Here is a 19,950-nt window from a genome sequence, read left to right on the forward strand (position 1 = left end):
ACCTGTCTGGCTTGACAGGAGCAGGGGGTAAAGAATCAGGATTAAGGGAAGCTTCAGAAAAAACATCCTGAACAACATCTAAAACAGGGGGAATAGCCAAAGGTCTATGTTGTGGCAAAAACAAAAATTCCCTAAGCCTCTTACGAGAATCAGAAAAATCCTGACCTTCCCACTTGAAATGCTCCATCATGGAGTGCAAAGTTTCAGAAAAGGAAAAATCCTCTGGAGGAGAAGCAGAAGGACAGGAATCCTCTGCATCCGAATCAGAATAGGGAGGAAAATCCTGGATATCCTCAGCTGAGGACTCAGAGAAATCTGAGGAATGCTCCAATCCCTCTAAATCTGTCTCCACCCTAGGCTTCTTCTCTGGAGGGGGCATAGAACCCCTGATCAAAGTAATCAAATCCTCTGCCATTTTCAACATATGTTTTTTAGGAACAGAGCCCGAAGCACTAGGGCTGTGGCCTGTCCCAGAAAGACCAGGTCTAGTCTTAGCAGGGCCTTTAGTAACAGAAGTAGAAGGCCTAATAACCTTTTGTAAGGATGGAACCACAGAAACTTGAGAAGCCCCCTCGGCCTGACCTAACTCCTGTAATAGTAAAGGTTCCCCCTGGGATTCAGCCGAGACCTCGGCTGGATCCACAGATTCAACCGTAGATTCCATAGAACCGGCGTCCGCAACGGACTCATCCGGTTTAGACTTCAAAGATTTATCTTTTCTCTTTTTTGCGGTAGCGGGCGTCGGAGGATCCGACGGCATGTTGTAGTTACACCGCTTACCGAAAACCAACCTAGCACAGTCTAATCTGCGTTTTATGGTGCGCTTATTAAATCTAGCGCAAAAGCGACACCCGACTACGTCGTGCTCAGGCCCCAAGCAAGGAATACAGAGAGAGTGATAGTCCCTATGAGGTATCTGTTTCCCACAAGAAATACAATTATTAACTTTTTCTGACATCCGGATTAACTGAGGCAAGAAAAGACAAAAATATTCCCCAACGGGGTACTTAGCCCAACTTGGTCTTCGGTCTGAAACTCGAAAATTGAAAATTTCAGAACGCTGAAAGTACAGTTTTGTACCTACCATAAATGTAGATGTCCGATAAGAATGCATCTGCAGTCTTCACAAATGGGTTGTCCTATCGTCAGGCAGCCCTTCGGTCGGCCGGATTCCAAAGTCTGGGTCTGGCTTCGGCTGGTGTCGCACTTCACCCGACGTCATTGCGGCAGTTCTTCGGGTATAAAGGCATCAGCCGACGCCATTTTCCTCAGTGTTTCTTGCCCCAGATGCCAGGTGCCCTCTTGGATGGCTAAATTTGGATAAATGCCAAAGTTTCCAAATAGTAGAGAGCAAACACACAAAATAAGCATGTATGTACATATATACAAACAAATACACCATAATAGATCCCCAAGCTAGCTGAAGGTTGGCAAATACCCAAGGAGTACCTCAGAGGGAAGGAGGGAGGGTAATCCTGACTGCAGATGCATTCCTATCGGACATCTACATTTATGGTAGGTACAAAACTGTACTATGTCCTTCAAGGATGCATCTGCAGTCTTCAAATGGGTAGAATACCATAGCTAACCTAGCGGAGGAGGAATGAGTAGAGATTATGGTGTAGTTAGGATCCCTTGCAAAACAGCAGTGGCAAAACCAGCTCGGGATCTAGAGTATAAAGGTAAATTATAATGGTTGGCAAATGTATGCACGGAGGTCCAAGTAGCAGCCTCTATAATGTCCTTGGTAGCCACTCCTCGTAAGAAAGCTGTGGTAGTGGCTGTAGCCCTTGTGGAGTGAGGCCTGATGTTCTCTGGAGTTTTCTTTCCATGATAGGAGTAACAAAATCTAATGCAATTTCCTATCCATTTGGAGATTGTCTGTTTTGAAATTGGTTTTCCTTCCTTCCCTGTTGCATATGCTACCAGAAGCTGGTCAGTTTTTCTATTGGTTTTTGTCCTGTCCAGGTAGTAGCGTAATTGTCTATGCACATCCAAGGTATGTAGTAGCCTTTCTCCCCTGTTCTGTGGGTTGGGGAAGAATGTAGGAAGGTGGATAGCCTGATTTAAAGAGACTCTGGGGATACCACCTTAGGCATAAATGTAGGATTTGTTCTCATGGACACTCTATCTTGATGGAAGATCAGGAAGGGTTGCACTGCCATTAATGCCTGTAGTTCAGAGACCCTTCTTGCTGAAGTTATTGCCAGCAGGAATGCAGTCTTCCAGGATAAGTATTAAATTCTGCTGTTGCTGCTGGTTCGAAAGGGGGAAGTGTCAATTTTTCTAGCACAAAGTTCAAGTCCCGTGCTGGTAATGGAGGTTTCCGGGGAGGTTTCACATTTTTAATTCCTCTCAGAAACTGTCTGAGCAGAGGATGCGAGAAGACAGGAGGATCCAAGCTGTATTCTGCTGAAATAGCTGAGGCATGTATCTTGATGGAAGAGTAGGACAGGCCTGTATGGAAGAGCTCTGCCAAGTACTCCAGGATGTTGGCTATGTTCACCAGTGTCACTTCTTGCCGCTTTGCAGTACTCCAAGTGAGATATGTTTTCCATTTTGCTGCATAATTCTTTCTTGTTGAAGGTCTTGAGCCTCCAGGATTATGTCCTTAACCCTTTGGGATAAATTTGGGTTAATTGTTGTCATGTAATGTTCCAGGCAGTTAGCTGCAGAGTTTTCAGGTTTGGATGCAGGATGTTGAAGTTGTTCTGTGTTAACAGTAATGGGATCAGGGGCAGTGTCCATATTTGTTCCCGGGACATGCTCCTCAGCAATGGATACCAATGTTGTCTTGGCCAGTCTGGAGCTATCAGAATGATCCTCGGATGTTCCTCTTTGATCTTCAGAAGCACCTTGTGCATCAAAGGAAGTGGTGGGAATGCGTATGCTATCAGATCTTTCCAACTGAAAGATAGGGAGTCCACCTTCCAAGCAAGTGGGTGGTACGTCCTTGTGCAGAATCTCTTTAGCTGGTGATTGAGTGGGGATGCAAACAAGTCTATTTGTGGTAATCCCCATTCTCTTGTGATGGCTTTGAAGATGTCCGGATGCAGCATCCATTCGTGGGCATCTGTGGTAGTTCTGCTTAATATGTCTGCTAGAATGTTTTCCTTCCCTGGTACATAAATTGCTTGTAACTGAATGTTGTAGCTCAGAGCCACATCCCATAGGTCCAGTGCCAGCCGGCATAGAGGATATGAGTGTGTGCCTCCCTGTTTGTTGATGTACCACATAACTGTGGTGTTGTCTGTCCTTATTATCAGCTGACCTTCTTGGAGAAAAGGTTTGAAGGCCTGGATTGCCAATTTTACTGCCATCATTTCCTTTAGATTTATGTGCAGGTGCAGCTGGTCTTGAGTCCATAGGCCTTGAATGCACCTGTCTAGCATGTGTGCCCCCCAACCGAGGTCTGAGGCATCTGTCGTGATGGTTTGTTTTGGTTGGCTGCAGAAGGGCAATCCTGAGTTTGATTGGCAGGCCTGAGCCCACCATAGGAACTCTTTCTTCAGGCAGGGAATCATTGGAATTTTGGTTTCTAGGCTGTGCTTGTGTTGAGACCACAAATTCTTTAGGTACCATTGTAGCTTTCTCATATGCAGCCTGGCATGAGGGACCAGTATCATGCAGGATGCCATGAAGCCTAGAGCTTGCAGCACTTTTCTTGCAGTTAGATGGTTCTGCTTTGTTAATGCCAAGAAGTAGAGAGGAAGCTGCTCTTTCTTTTCTGCAGTTAGGGATGCCATTTGATTTGATGTGTCCAGTTCTGCACCCAGAAAGGTTATTCTTTGGGATGGAATCAGCCTTGACTTTTTTATATTGACTGTATATCCCAGGGCTTGCAGCAGGTAAATGACTCTTTGTAGGTCTTCTGTTAGTTTTATTTTGTTGTCCGCTTGTATCAGGCAGTCGTCCAGGTAGGGATAGATTTGAATCCCCTGAAGTATGCAATGAGCGATTACTGATGCCAGGCATTTCGAGAACACTCTGGGCGCAGTAGATAAGCCAAAGGGCAATGCTGAGAATTGATAATGCTCTGATCCTGCAAGAAATCTGAGGTATCTTCTGCAAATTGGTCTTATGGGGACGTGCAGGTATGCCTCCTTGAGATCTAGAGTTACCAGCCAAGACTCCTTGCCCAGCATGGGAAGAAGCTGCTGTAGGGTCAGCATTTTGAATTTTGGAACAATGAGGAATGTGTTTAAAGCGAACAGGTCTATAATAGGCCTCCATTTGTTTTCTTTTCTTGGTACCAGGAAGAGTCTGGAGTAAAATCCCTTTCCTTGCTCCAAAGGTGGTACCTTTTCCACAGCTCTCATTCTTAGTAATTGAGATATTTGCTTTAGAGCTTCTGTCCTTTGAGTAGGTGGCAGGTTTGGCATTCCTCTTTTGCTTGGTAGAGTATGGAAATGGAACCTGTAACCTTGGTCTACAGTTTGCAAAATCCATTTTTCTCTTGTGATGCAATGCCAGTTCTTTGAAAATAAGGTTAGCTTTCCGCCTAAGGGTGCTTCTAGTTGTTCCTGGTAGGCGGTGCCACCGCCAAGTCACTGTGATTGAGTTGTTGTAGTGGTGGTGGTTGCATCCGTGCCTCGCTGGTTGTTACCTTGCCACTGGCGACCCCTGTAGGCACCCCTGGTTTGGTTTCTGCCTCTCGAGCGCCTATTCCTGCCTCTTTGTGCCCTAGAGGAGTCTGGAAAGGACCAATTCTTGGAGGGCCAGTTCCTGCTAAACCTTGGAGGTTGAACTTGTAAGAAATCTTTCACTGTTTATACAGATTTTGCCTTCTCTTCCATCTTTTTTAGTACCTGTTGCGCAGGGGAACCAAATAAACTGACCTTGTCCATAGGTGCATCCAAAAGCTTTGATTTGACATGGTCTGGTAATGCCTGTTCTTTCAGCCATGCATGCCTACTGATAACTGTGCCAGTCATGGCTGATCTAAAGGAAGCCTCCAGTGCATCACAGCCACATTTTAAAGAATGGCTACTAACCTGCTGTATGTTATGTACCATTTCTTGAACATATTTCTTATCTAAAGATTCTTCAGAGGACAGCTTTTTAGTCAACTGGTCAAGCATAAACTCTTGGTATTGAATCATATGAAATTGGCAGTTTAAAGCTCTAGCTGACAAAGTAGCAGAGGTGTAAACTTTTTAACCCCATCTCTCTAAGGACCTGGATTCCCTTTCAGAGGGGAGGGGGTTTTAGTGGAAGTAGCTGCTACAGCTTTAGGACCCTGGGAGATAGTCTCTGGATCTGCAAAAGGAGCCTTATATAAATGGTGATGAGTGTCCGGGACCCTGTAGAACCTATCGGGCTTAGCAGGAGCCGGAGGTAATGAATCAGGAGCAGTGCAAGCATCATTAAATGCATCATCAACAACAGAAAGTACTGGAGGTATAGCTAAAGGCCTATGCTGTGGCAAATGTAGAAAGGTCCTAAGCCTTTTCTGGAGTCTGAGAAATCTTGGCCCTGCCACTGAAATTGTTCCCTCATAGCATGCAAGGTTTCCCCAAAGGAAAATTCCTCAGGAGGAGAGGCTGAAGGGATGGACTCCTTAGCATCAGAGTCTTCGTAAGGAGAATAAGCAGCCTCAGGAGGGTCTGTATGTTCTGAGTCATCAGAGGAATCATCTGTGGATACTGGCTCAGGGGGCTCTGCTCTAGGCCTTTTTTCTGGAGGAGGGAGAGAGGCCCTGTCTGGATGAGGCTGGGCTCCACGAATTAAAGAGATGAGATCCTCAGCCAAAGTAAGCATATGGGAGCTGGTGCTGGGCCTGAGAGAGGGGGGCTTGGCAGGCACTGTTTTTGATGCTTTGGCTGCTTTAGCCCTGGCAAAGGCCTTAATAGACATTGCTGCAGGAGGCCTAGCAGCTCCACGTGCAGGGGTAGAAATATCCAGGGGAATGGTATCTGATAAATCCTGTGAAACCGCAACAGAAGGTTGGATTTCAGAAGCCGCTTTCTACCAGGTTAGAAGAGGCCTCGGTAGAAGGCATGATTTCGCTGAAGAAAGAACCGCTTGCTCGGTTTTGGCGAAACCGAGACACTCGCGGTTTGCTTAACCGTTTCGCGAAACCGCGGACCGCGAGTGTCGGTCCTTTTTTGCTTTTTGGTACTTTGCGTAGTCGGAGGATCCGACGGCATAATATATGCAAAATCGGAGCCGAAAATCTGTTCAGCAAACTCCGACCGACGTCTAAGCGTCCGTCGGTTAAAAGAAGCACAGGCTAGACAAGCTGCTACGTCATGGTCTGGGCCTAAACAATGTATGCAATAGGAGTGGAAATCTTTATGAGGTATTTGTTTCCCACAAGATAAACAGTTATTCACTTTCTCTGACATCGGCTGAGGCAAGAAAAAGTCCCCAACGGGGTACTTAGCTTTTTAGAAGTCTTCGAAGTAATATTCGGTAATCTCTGGATCTGACCGACCGGCACTTGCGAACAGCTTCTGCGTCGGGCGCCACGCGGCAAGAAAGACAGGAAAATGGCGTCGGCTGATGCCTTTATACCCGAAGAACTGCCGCAATGACGTCGGGTGAAGTGCGACACCAGCCGAAGCCAGACCCAGACTTTGGAATCCGGCCGACCGAAGGGCTGCCTGACGACAAGACAACCCATTTGTGAAGACTGCAGATGCATCCTTGAAGGACATCGGCACTTGCAAACGCTGCTTCTGCTTCGGACCACGCGGCAAGAAAGACCGGGGATATGGCGTCGGTCATGCGCTTAAGTACTACTGCGTACTGACGTCAGCTCTGAGCGACCATGACCGACGCCAGCCTAACTCTTTGGTATTCGGGCCGACCGAGGATAGCGGACTACCCACAGGTTATGACTGCAGCAATGTGAGACGAAGAACATCTCTCTGAGCCTTTTCTTTGAGTCAGAGTAGTCCTGACCTTCCCAGTGAAAATGTTCCCTCAGTGTGTAAAGTTTCCCCAAAGGAGTAGTCTTCAGGAGGAGAAGCTGAGGGAAGAGAATCCTCAGCATCAGAATCTTCATAAGGGGAGAAGGAGTAATCTTGGTCCTCAGAGGAGCCTGAGGAAATAGACACTTGTTCAGAGGAGGCATAATCTTCTTGTCTAGGCCTTTTGTCGGGTGGGGGCTGGGAACCCCTGATTAAAGAGATCAAATCTTCAGCCATTTTGAGCATCTGTTTCTTAGGCATGGGGCCTTGAACTGGAGACTGAAGTGCAGTCTTTTTAGGTTTAATAGGAGTCTTAGTCTTACGATACGTTTTTATGGTGAGCGTCGTCGGTCTGAAGACACCTTCAGAAACCGAAGGTGTTTCTGCAGCACCGACATCTTTATCAGCAGTGTCGTCGGTAGGGGCTAAACAAAATGGCTGCGTCGGCCTAGTACTCTCCACCAAAAGCTCTGAAGCAGTCTCGGGTTCCAGAACTGTGGTAGTCAGGGGCTGCGGAGCCTCACTGAAGACCGGTAAACCGGAGACCGGACCAGCCGAGGCCTCAGAGTCTGGCCTGGGTCTAGGCTGCCTGTCCTTGTCCTTGCGTTTTTTGTGCACGCCGGTAGTCGGCTGCTCCGACGGCATAGTGTAGTTAAATTTTCTACCGAAGTAGTGTCGTGCGAAATCAAAGCGTCTTTTTATAATACGCTTATTAAACCTGGCACAAAAACGACAACCAATGACGTCGTGGACTGGGCCTAGGCAAGGTATGCAGTAAGAATGAAAATCCTTATGAGGTATTTGCTTCCCACAAGAAATACAATTGTTAACTTTTTCTGACATCAGTCTGAGGCAAGAAAAGTTTCCCCAACGGGGTACTTAGCTTTATTGAAAACTTCGGATCTGAAATTCGACTTCGAAAATCTCAGGAGTCGGTCGACCGGCACTTGCGAATTGCTTCTGCTTCGGGCACCACACGGCAAGAAAGACTGAAGAAAATGGCGTCAGATGCATTATTTATACCCCTGGCGCACTGACATCAGGGAAGAAGTGACAGCAACCGACGCCGGACCAAGACTTTGGAATTCCGGCCGACTGCGGGACTGCCTGACGACAGGATAACCCAAGTGTGATAACTGCAGCAGGGTAACACGATGAACATCATTAACAGGCAAGAACAAAGCTGGATGCCACTGAAAATAGCAATACTTAACATCTTTAAGGAATTCTGCACAGTGTAGTTGACTACTAACATTATTTCAGTGCACACTCACAAAGAGAATAAAAAAACACAGTAGAGTAGCTCTGGCTGACTGAAGAACAAACACTAATGTATCCTTATGGAAAGCAAGTACAATTGCCAGAAAATTCTGCAATGCTCTGAAATTCTAAGCTGACAAAGTCTCACTGGATTTGATTGCAACATGTCAGATGTAAACTTGAGCTATGGTCTGCAAAATCATTACCACAGAGTTAACTAAAGCTACTTAAACTTATAGCTTACCCATGCCGCTGGTATCCAGATCATAAATATCACAAACAAGATGGAAACAGCTCATCTGACAGTGACATGTGCCCGTGGAAAAGTACCCAGCCATTCGTGATGAAGGCAATGCCAGGAAAGGGTACTGCAGGGAAAAAGAGAGTCTATAAATGAATGCGACACGGTTATAAAATTTGCACTAATCATGATTCATTAACTAAAACGAACGTGCAAGTTAAAACTTTAACAACGGGACTTCACAGACCACTAGATTAAACAAGACACCGCTTCTCCAAAGAAAAGCACAGTACAGGCCCCAACCTCCTCCTCCTTTTCATACACTATGGAGCAGGGTTTAATACATGGTGATAATAAAAACATGTTAAGCCAAAAATATTTTAATAACTAAGCAATTCCTTGTCTTGTTTTCACCAGGCAGTCTTGAAATACACTGACATGGGGAAAAGGTTCCACAGTCAAAGACTGGTATACATTTTCACTTTTGATCTCCCAGGCAACATCTCAATAGGTTTGAAATATGGAAGATCGGGCAACTTCAAGAAATTAGCAAGCTTATGAAAAGTGTAATTTAAAAGCCATTTCTTAACTGGAAGTTTCTGTATTTATTTATTTTTTAGGTAGAAAGGTTACCATCATTAAGACAGGGGAAAATCAATGTCTACCATCTTACCTCTTTCCACTTTGGTGAAATAAAATCCAGAAAATCACCAGAAAAGGAACCATCTTGACTAATATTCCAAAAATGGCTGAATACTACGAATCTACATTTAAACGACTCTCTCTCATCTAAACTACATTTCCACAGTGCTTCAACACTTAACTAGATGCAACTGCAAAAGTATCAACAGCTTATTTGCAGATGCACTCACTCTCTCACCTCCTAACAAGCTAAAGTACAGAAACAGAAGAAGAAAAAAAAAAAAAAACACGTATTACTTTTATGCTCATTTAAGGGACACAAGAAGCCTCTTTCATACAACAAAATTCCATACAGACTGACAGCTGTCAGACGAACATCACAGCCGAACGACAAATTTCACAAGAGTATTACAACTATTTTTGCTTCAGTATCTCCCTTAGATACCTTTAAATATGTCTACAAAAGCTACACTTCATTAATACAATCTAGGATAACTGCACTTCTGTCTGAAAAAAATAGAGGTACTACCTATGCCACAACCTTTCCCCTCTCCTTCCTCTTCAGTTCTGTCAGTCTGGCTCAGATGAAATGGTGTGCCTGGATCTATGCGTGATTCACTACCACCTTCAGTTCCTTTAGAAGAAAGTACACTCCTGTGGTCCGAAACTTTTACTTGAACTCCACTGTCTTCTGTTCTCCTTAACATCTTGGTAACCCCCTCTCCCGTCGACACTCATCTGAATTAAGTTCCTTCCTAGACATGCCACTTAGAACTGAGCATAATATTCCAGATAAGGTCTCAACCATGGCTGCAACACCAACAATTATATCATCTGCAACTGTGAGTTCACACCATGGGCAATGCATGCTGGTAGCGTTGCCCTTAGTGTGCCTTTTCACAAAGTACAACATATGCTAGCACAAAAGGTTACTACAACACCAATTTTTTTACATCCTTCTGTTCAACAAAATACTACTAGTCAGTCACCTAACAGGTGACACTGCAGGAATCTCCACAAAAAATTATTTAACACTGCAATTCTGTACTGAACCCTCGAATACCATCTAGCTGGTCTCTCTAACAAACTGCACCAAGTCAAAATGGAGGGGGATGGGAGATACTGTGTTGGTCCCCTGAAAGAAAATACTGGGACAGACAGGAAATGTGATACATTTTAACAAAACATAGGTTTTACAATACATTTAATTGAGCTTGGCTCTTCAAAAATTAAATGATTAAAGAACATGATTAAGATGTGAAGTACTCACTATAACATACAGATGTGTGTAATAATTTCCATTGCAGTAGATCTTCAACGAGAGGTCAAAATAAAAGTAAGCAACATTTGAATTTTACCCACCATATGTACCTTTATACCGAGCAGAAATTTCAGCAGCTCTCAGTAAGTCCCTATGAACAATAATGCTATACTGTGCCAACACTCTAATTCTGTCTAGTGCGCAAGGCTCTCATATAAAGTCGGCATTGCTAAGCCATTTTTTCAATTCTTTGAGATCGTAAGGCCCTCAAATTTGGACTTTCAACTGCAGTAGGATACTCCAACAAAGTGTAAATTTAGCAAAATAATGCACTGTACAAAACTACAAGAAAGAAGCTATCTGTAAATAACCATGCGATGTAGGAACTCCTCCCCATCATCTGATATTCTGCAAGGAATACTGGCAGTTGAATTTAACAGTCATTGCAGAAAATAATTTGGGCAGGAGAGACTGACTTGTTTTCAATAACATCCTTTACTGTATTACACTAAAATAAGGTGATTTACATGGCAGAAAACAGTCACCCTTAAGATCCTTCTAATTGAAAAAAACTCCTTCCATGAGAGAAGCTTTTAACCATGCTAAACTTCATACTTGAAAGGCACACCAAATTAACTTTTTTCACAAAGTTCAAACTCCAAGGAGCTCTTAGGTGAAAACCACAGTAAAAGGAAGACCTTTACAAAATGTAATACCCTGGATGAATCTTAAACAGCATGAAGCACACTTAACACAACGGTTCAACCTCAGCCTCTGTATAGGTTTTGCACCAAGTGAATGGAGAAAGTACAGCTGTGTACACTTACCATAAATGTAGATGTTCGAGTGTATTCACTGTTGCAGTCATCACACTTGGGTTATCTGCCTGCAGGTAGCCCTCAGTCAGCCCGAATACCAGAGTCGAGGGATTTCTGCATCGGATGCTATCGCCTCTTCCATGATGTCAGGTCGTCAGGGGCCGACACCATTACATCAGTTTTTCTTGCCCCAGATGTCAGGAGCCCCCAAAATAGGAAGCAATTACATGGTGATGAACACCTCCAGTAAAAAGTAAATACCATAGCCATAAGATATGCCCAGAAAGAGTAACGGTAGAAAGCACAGAGAAGTCAGGGAGCTGGAGGGAGGGTAACCAGGACTGTAACAGTGAATACACTCTAACATCTACATTTATGGTAAATGTACACAACTGTACTATGTTCTTGTGTTTCACTGATGCAGTCATCACACTTGGGCTGATTCCCAAAGCTGAGGAAGGGTGGAGGCAGTCAAAAAGTATTACGGCTGGCTGGCAGGCCTTATAAGACTGCTGTGGCAAATCCAGCTCTGGATTTAGAAAAGACAGGTAAGTGGTAATGCTTGGTGAAGGTGTGTACAGAACTCCAGGTTGCATCTTCCAGGATGTCCCTGGTAGTGACTCCCCTGAGAAATGCTGTAGAGGCTGAGGTAGCCCTAGTGGAATGAGTTTTGATCCCCTGTGGGATAGGTTTTCCATGGTGTTTGTAGCAGAAATGGATGCAGTGTGCTATCCATTTGAAAATGGTTTGCTTTGAAATGGCCTTGACCTCTGCCCCTGTAGGAAAGCTGACTAGCAGCTGGTCAGTTTTTCTGAAAGGCTTAGTCCTGTCAAGGTAGCACCTGAGCTGTCTGTGCACGTCCAAGGAGTGTAGGATCCTTTCCCCTTTATTCTGAGGATTAGGGAAAAAGGTTGGTAAATGGATGGACTGGATTAAAGCCACACTAGATACCACACCTTGGGCATAAATTATGGGTTAGTCCTGAGGGAAACCCTTTCTGCATGGAAAATAATGAAGGTTTCCACAGCCATAAGAACTTGTAACTCAGACACTCTTCTTGCTGAAGTGATGGCTAGAAGTAAGGTTGTTTTCCAAGAGAGGAATTTTAACTCTGTTGTAGCAACAGGCTCAAAAGGGGGGGGGGGGAGCGTGAGCTTCTCTAGTACAAAGTTAAGGTCCCAGGCAGGAGTGGGAGCTCTCCTCGGGGGGTCTTAAATTGTTAGCTCCTCTTAGAAACTGATTAGAGTGTGTGAGAAGAGGGTGGCTCAGTATTGTAATGAGATGAGATGGTAGAGGCATGAATCTTAATAGATGAGAAGGATACGCCTTTGTGGAGCAGCTCTGCTAGGTAATCTAGTATTTGAGGTAAGATGGGCAAGGCTGTGTCCTTTCCTTGAGACCGGCTCCAAGAACAGTATGTTTTCCACTTTTCTGAATAGGATTTCCTAGTATTAGGCCTCCAGGCCTCAAGGATGACATCCAGCACCTGTTTGCTGAGGGTTGCTGGTGGTGTACTCATGGAATAAGCCAGGCTGAAAGGTTCAGGGTTTGCAGCTGAGGATGCAAAAATATGTCCCTCCTGCTGGGACAGCAGAGAGGGGGTCTGATGTGGGTGCCAGGGTAGCACTGCTGTCAGACTGCATAGGAGTGGGTACCAGTGCTGAGGTGGCCAGTCTGGTGCAATAAGGATACGCCTTTGTGGAGCAACTAGCAAAACAAAATTACTCCAGCATCAGAGAGGGATATGAAGCAGTCAAAACAGCAAGAAATAGAGAAAGCTCTTAACATTGACTTTATATGGGACATCTGAACCACTTAACCAAGGTTCAAACGACCATTGTTGAGCTTTAAAGGGACAAAGGAAAAATATGGTGACATTTTTGGCCAGGAATGAAGGCAAACATGGTAGAACAAATCCAAATGTAAATTACTGTTACAGTTACCCTCCTCAAAGATGATCAGTACATGGATACATTTTCATCAAAGTCTTTAGCTGGTTCATTTTAATGCCTGTTTCAGGGGGCAGAAGTGCCTACAATGTTTTCCTAACAGTAAAAGTACAGTTGTGTACACTTACCATAAATGTAGATGTTCGAGTGTATTCACTGTTGCAGTCATGACATTTGGTTAATCTGCTGGGAGGTTGCCCTCAGTTGGCCTGAATAACAAAGTCTTGGGTCCTGCGTTGGTTGCTGTCCTTTCTTCCATGACGTCAGGTGGTCAGTGGTATAAAACATGCAGCCGACACCATTTTCATCAGTTTTTCTTGCCCCAGATGTCAGGAGCCCCCCAAATGGGGAGCAAGGGAGAAAAAAAAAAAAAAATATATATATATATATATATATATATATATATATATATATTTATATATATATGCATGTAATTTAGAACACAAAAAATATACCTCCAAATAAAAGCAAATACACCAAAAAGGCTTTTGAGCATAGTAAAAGAAAGAAGAGGTATAATAAGAGAGAAATAGGGGCTGTTGGGTGGGTAACCCAGACTGCAACAGCAAATACACTTGAACATCTACATTTATGGTAAGTGTACACAACTGCACTATGTTCTTCGTGTTTCACTGTTGCAGTCATTACATTTGGGTAGAATCCCAAAGCTATGGTTGGGAGGATGGAATTATACAGCATTAGGAGCAGCTATAAGGCCCTGCAGGACAGCAGTGGCAAAGCCTGCTCTGGATTTAGAGAAGAGAGGTAAAATGGTAATGTTTGGTGAACGTATGAACTGAGCTCCAGGTAGCAGCTTTTAGAATGTCTCTGGTAGAAACCCCTCTGAGAAAGGCTTGGGGACAGGTTTACCATGGTGCATGTAGCAGAAACGAATACAATAGCTTATCCAGTTTGAAATAGTCTGCTTTGAATTAGTCTGCTCGGAAATAGCCTTTCCCTCTGCCCCTGCAGCAAATGCAGCCAGTAATTGATCAGATTTTCTTAGAGATTTTGTCCTGTTTAAGCAGAATCTTAGTTGTCTGTGTACATCCAATGAATGCAGAATCTGCTCCCCCTTGTTCTGTAGATTTGGGAAAAAGGTTGGCAGATGAATGGTCTGATTAAGAGCCACACTAGATACCACTTTAGGCATAAAGGATGGATTGGTCCCGAGAGCCACCCTGTCCAGGTAAAATATAATGAAAGGCTCCACTGCCATGAGAGCCTGTAGTTCTAAAATCCTTCTAGCTGAAGTGACTGCTAAAAGAAAAACTGACTTCTAAGAGAGAAATTTTATGTCTGCAGTAGCAGCTGGTTCCAAAGGAGGTAGGGTGAGTTTTTCCAGCACAAAACTGAGGTCCCATTCAGGAGCTGATGCTCTCCTGGGAGGTCTCAAATTTTTGGCCCCTCTGAGGTACTGCTTTAGCAGGGGATGAGAAAAGAGAGGAGGCTCTGTGTTGTAATGAGCTGAATTGGCAGAGACATGGATTTTTATAGAAGAAAGAGATAGGCCTTTATGAAGCATCTCAGTTACATATTGCAGAATCTGAGGAATATTGGGCATTGCTGTGTTTATTCTTTGTGCTTGGTTCCAGGCACAGAATCTTTTCCATTTATCCGCATAACATTTTCTAGTACTAGCCCTTCTAGCTTCCAAAATGACATCCATCACAGGTTTACTGAGAGATGTAACTGGTGAAATTAGTTGATTAGCCATGCTGCAAGATTCAGAGTTTGGAGCTGAGTGTGCAGAATTTGATAGCTCTGCTGAGACAGTAGATAGGGTGTCTGAGGCAGGTACCACGGAGGAAGGTGTGACATATTGCGTAGGAGCAGGTACCAGTGTTGGCGAGGCCAGTCTGGAGCAATCAATAATTTTCGTTTTTTCCTGTCTGACTTTTAGCAAAACCATGGAGAGCACAGACAGAGGGGGAAAGACATAGGTTTTTCCATCTGAAGGATAGAGCATCCACTTTCCAAGCTTTTTTGTGATGGATTCTTATGCAGAATTTGTCCAACTGATAGTTTTGGGGAGAGGCAAAAAGATCCATGTCTGGGCTCCCCCATTTTCGTGTCAAAATGCTGAAGATTTGTGGATCCAATTTCCATTCATGTGGGTCCATAATATTTCTGCTTAGTTCATCTGCCAGAGTATTATGCATTCCTGGCAGGAATTGAGCTTGTAGATGTATTTGGTAAGTCAAGGCTGTGTTCCACAAAGCCATGGCTAGTCTGCAAAGGGGGTAGGAATGGGTACCCCCTGCTTGTTTATGTACAACATAAATGTGGTGTTGTCCGTCTATCAGTAGTTGTCCTGGATGAAGAAAGTCCTTGAACAGGAGGTGTAGCCAAAGGCCTATGCTGAGGAAGAAGGAAATCCCTAAGCCTCTTTTTAGATTCTGAGAAATCCTGACTCTCCCAGTGAAAGTGTTCCCTTAAGGTATGCAAAGATTCTCCAAAAGAAAAATCCTCAGGAGGAGAAGCAGAAGGGATGGATTCTTCTGCATCAGAGTCCTCATAAGGTGGAATAGATAATTCCTGATCAGAAGAGGAATAAGAAGAAATAGAAACATGATCTGAAGATTCATAGTCAGTGCCTTGCCTAGGCCTCTTAGCAGGTGGGGGATGGGAACCCCTGATCAAGGTAATTAAATCCTCAGCCATTTTGATAATTTGTTTTATAGGCATAGGGGCCTGTGCACGTGGCCCAAGCGCCATTTTTTTAGACATAGAAGTTGATTTTGGCCTAGGTTTTGAAGATGGCATCGGTTTTATATACAAATCTTTAGGCCTGAAAACACCCTCAAAAGCCGGTGCCTGCTCAGCGGCTCTGGACCCATCTAAGGTAGAGAAATCCGCTGGTTCAATACTTAAAGTGTCTCGCAGCATACCGGACTCCGAATGGGTCTCGATAGAGGCCTGCGAATCAAAAGTAGCAGGCATCAGGGGCTGTGAAAGTGCCTCACTGAGTACCGGCGACTGGCTTAGGAGAAGCTTCGTCGGTTTTGGACCTCGACAGTCTGTCTTTTTCTTTGCATTTTTTGTGTATTCTGGTAGTTGGACTGCTAACCAACGACATTTCTGGATAGTTAAATCCTGAGCCAAAATATTTAGATGCAAAAATATACAGATGCTTAATAGTGCGTTGATTAAATTTAGCACAAAACTGACAGCAAGGCACATTGTGGTCAGGGCCTAGGCAAGGAATACAGTACAAATGAAAATCCTTATGAGGTATTTGCTTCGCAAAAGTAATACAATTATTAACTTTTACTGACATCGGTAAAGAGCAAGAAAAAGTTTCCCCAATGGGGTACTTAGCTTTATGTTGAAGACTTCGGTTCTGAAACTCGAAAACGAAAATTTCAGGAGTCGGCCGACCGGCACTTGTGAACTGCTTCTGCTTCGGGCACCGCGCAGCAAAAAAGACTGATGAAAAAGGCGTTGGCTGCATGTTTATAGACCTGACGTCATGGAAGAAGGGACAGCAACTGACGCAGGACCCAAGACTTTGTTATTCAGGCCGACTGAGGGCAACCTGCCAGCAGATTACCCAAATGTAATGACTGCAACAGTGAAACACAAAGAACATCTGCACAGTGATACTGGGATAAACTGGCTACAACTATCAACTAAATGAACATAAAAAGTTATGTACTCACCATAACATTCCACCAGTGTTGTCCATTTTCATTTTTCCTCAACTAATGGGTTTGGATCCAATCCCTGGATCTGACTGACGCTACACTAGCTCCTGGCCTCCAAAAAAAAAGTCTCAAACCCTACCCATAATGCACCAACCCCCAACATCTCTCAGACCTTGTTTGCTGCTTGACAGGAGGACTATAATATGCCATAAAAAGAAGTTATGTACCTACCATAATGTTCCATGTTAGTTGCCTTCATCTCGCCTTCTTTTTTGCTGGTTGGGATCGGAGCCGATCCTCGGCTCCGACTCGGCCATCTTCTATATCCCGAGAGCTGTTTACTGGCTCGAGGCTACCCCTTATCCCATGATGCCTAGCGATAGCTACCCAGACCGCTTTTGAAATAGCTAACCCCAGACATAGCCAGAGAATAAACCTGTCCAAACCAATAGGTTGAGTATACCTGTCATACTCTCTAAGACAGTAGAGGAAACAAACCAGAGAACACTCAACCAATGAAACCTGAACTCCTCTTGGTCCAATAGGACAGGGGGACAGAGGGTGGGACGCAAGAAAGAAGGTGAGATGAAGACCACTAACATGGAACGTTATGGTAGGTGCATAACTTCTTTATGTTAAGTTGTCCATCTAGTCTTAGTTCTTGCTGGTTGGGACAGCGTCCCTAGCACCTACAGTCCTGGGCGGCTCATTGGAACAGACTCTTCTGAACAGCGGAACCAAAGTCAGCTCTGCTCCTGGATACCATATCTAGCTTGTAATGAGAAATAAAGGTATGAGGATTTGCCCACGTAGCAGCTGCACAGATAGAATCCTTGGGCAACCTAGATTGGAAGGCTAGAGAGGTGGCAAAGGCTCTAGTAGAATGATCTTTCGGTTTAATAGGCAACTCTTTGTTCCTTAATTGATAAATGAAAGTAATAGTGTGACAACCACCTGGATAAGGTCACCTTGGAAACTGGGAAACCTTGTTTGCCTAGAGCATAGGAAAGGAATAGTTGGTCTGAATTCCTTATTTCCTTAGTCCTGTGCAAGTAAAAACTCAATTGTCTATGAACGTCCAATTGGTGTAATTTGTACTCTGCCTTATTGGTGTGGTTAGGGAAAAACACAGGAAGGTCTATAGACTGGTTTAAATTATTTACCGAGCAGACTTTTGGAAGAAACGAAGGATTAGTCCTCAGAGCAACCCTGTCCTTATGAAAAACCAAGTATGGAGGACGAACACATAGTGCCTGAAGTTCAGAGACGCGTCTGGCTGAAGTAATAGCTACCAGAAAGAGTGTCTTCCAAGATAGAAACTTAATGGAGCAGAACGCTGCTAGTTCAAAGGGGGGCAGAGTTAAGGAAGTTAGTATCAAATTAAGGTCCTAAGGAGGAGGGGGATCTCTCACTGGAAGTCTAAGGAGAGTAGTCAGTCTCAAAAAAGCTTTATAGAGCTTATGAGACATAATGTTTGAATTTGACAAACCAAAATGAAAGTTAGAAATGGCTGCCAATTGAACCCTGATTGTAGCAGAAGCGGACCCGGAATGAAAAAGTTGTGCTAGGAATTCCAGAATTTCGTGGACTGGGGCTGAAAAGGGATGTACGTTCCTAGCCTCTGCCCAACAAGAAAAACTTTTCCATTTACTAGCATAAGTTTTTCTGGTTGTGGACTTGTGAGAGGAGACAATCTCACGTACAGCCGGGGAAATGCTGGGAAGCCTGGCTAAGGTTGGAAGTGGAGCAACCAAGCTGTGAGCTGGAGTGTTTGAGGGACTGATGCAACCCGCCAGATTGATGAATCAGTAGGTCTGGAATCGGATCCAGAGTCCAGGTATCGAGAAGGTAATGATACAGGAACGGGAACCATATCTGTCGAGGCCAGTAGGGGGCAATGAGGATCATTTTGCAACCCAATGATAGTGCTTTCTGTATGAGTTTTGGAATCAGGGGAAATGGAGGAAAGGCATAAAGAAGTCCCTGAAGCCAATCTTGGACTAGAGCGTCTCTGGGTGAGTGACCTGGAAGCGGAAGAAGGGAGAAGTAGTTGCTGCATTTGCTGTTGAAGGGGGTGGCAAAAAGATCGCAGCAAGGCTGTCTCAATTTGCAGAAGATAAGATCCGCAACTTCCTAATTCAGAGACCACTCGTGAGGCATGAGGATAGCTCTGCTGAGCCTGTCTGCTAGGACATTGGACCTCCCAGGGATGTGCGTCGCAATCAGAAAACGTTGGGAGGACATCGCCCACTGCCACAGTCTGAGTGCCTCTCGACACAGGGGGTAGGACCTGGTTCCACCCTGCTTGTTGATGTACCACACCACTGACATGTTGTCTGTTTGAATTGCTATGGTCCCAGTAAGAGAGCCCCTGAAGGGCTTGCAACACTAGGAGCACGGCTCTCATTTAAAGGACGTTTATGTGCAGATGGTACTCGTGAGGCTGCCAAGTGCCTTGGACTGTCCTGCCCTGATAACGCCCCCCCCCCCCTATCAGGGAGGCGTCTGTGGACACTGTGGCTACCGGAGGAGGCTAAATGAAGGGTCTGCCCCGAGTCACTAGTGGGGAGACCATCCACCAGGAATAAGAAGTTATGTACTCACCATAACGTTCCATCCGAGTAGGTGACTTCATTTGTCTGCAACCTTTGGGTCTTGGATCTGACTTCGGATCCGAGCCGGCAACTTATTTTACAGCTTATGGATCCGAGCTCCTAGCTCCTCCCCTTACCCATAATCCCCTGCCAACCCTGATTGACCTCAGATCAAGTTTGCCCTTATACCAAACCTCAGACCAAAAGTGTCCCGAAAGGGACCAAGAAAGGACATTCAAGAATTGACTTCTGAAGGCCAGGGGGATGGAGGGGGGGGATGGTTGCAGACAAATGAAGTCACCTACTCAGATGGAACGTTATGGTGAGTACATAACTTCTTAATCTGAAGTAGGGACTTCATTTGTCAGCAACCTTTGGGACAGAGTCTCCAGCTACCTGAATCTTGGGCGGCCATCATGGAAGGATGTTCTGGAGCACTGCGGAGCCAAAGGATGCTCTCCCTCTGGAAATAACGTCCAGCTTATAATGGTTGATAAAGGTATGAGATGAGGCCCAAGTGGCTGCAGAGCAAATATCATCCAAAGATAGTCTAGATCTAAAGGCAGCAGAAGTAGATATGGAGCGAGTAGAATGCACCCGCATTCTGAGGTGCGGGCCTCCCAA

General features: G+C 44.7%; 1 protein-coding gene across 1 annotated transcript in view; it reads right to left on the reverse strand.

Annotated features, from left to right (window-relative positions):
• The window catches only part of NAA25 (N-alpha-acetyltransferase 25, NatB auxiliary subunit), a 3,186,723-nt gene that overhangs the window by 401,703 nt on the left and 2,765,070 nt on the right, over window positions 1-19,950 (reverse strand). The window contains exon 19 of the mRNA XM_044069750.1: window positions 8,419-8,542. Coding sequence (XP_043925685.1) covers window positions 8,419-8,542 — 124 coding nt within the window. The remainder of the gene's footprint in view (window positions 1-8,418; window positions 8,543-19,950) is intronic.

The sequence above is a fragment of the Protopterus annectens genome, chromosome 4.part0 (assembly GCF_019279795.1).
Source record: "Protopterus annectens isolate FY-2018-M chromosome 4.part0, PAN1.0, whole genome shotgun sequence".
Lineage (NCBI taxonomy): Eukaryota > Metazoa > Chordata > Ceratodontiformes > Protopteridae > Protopterus > Protopterus annectens.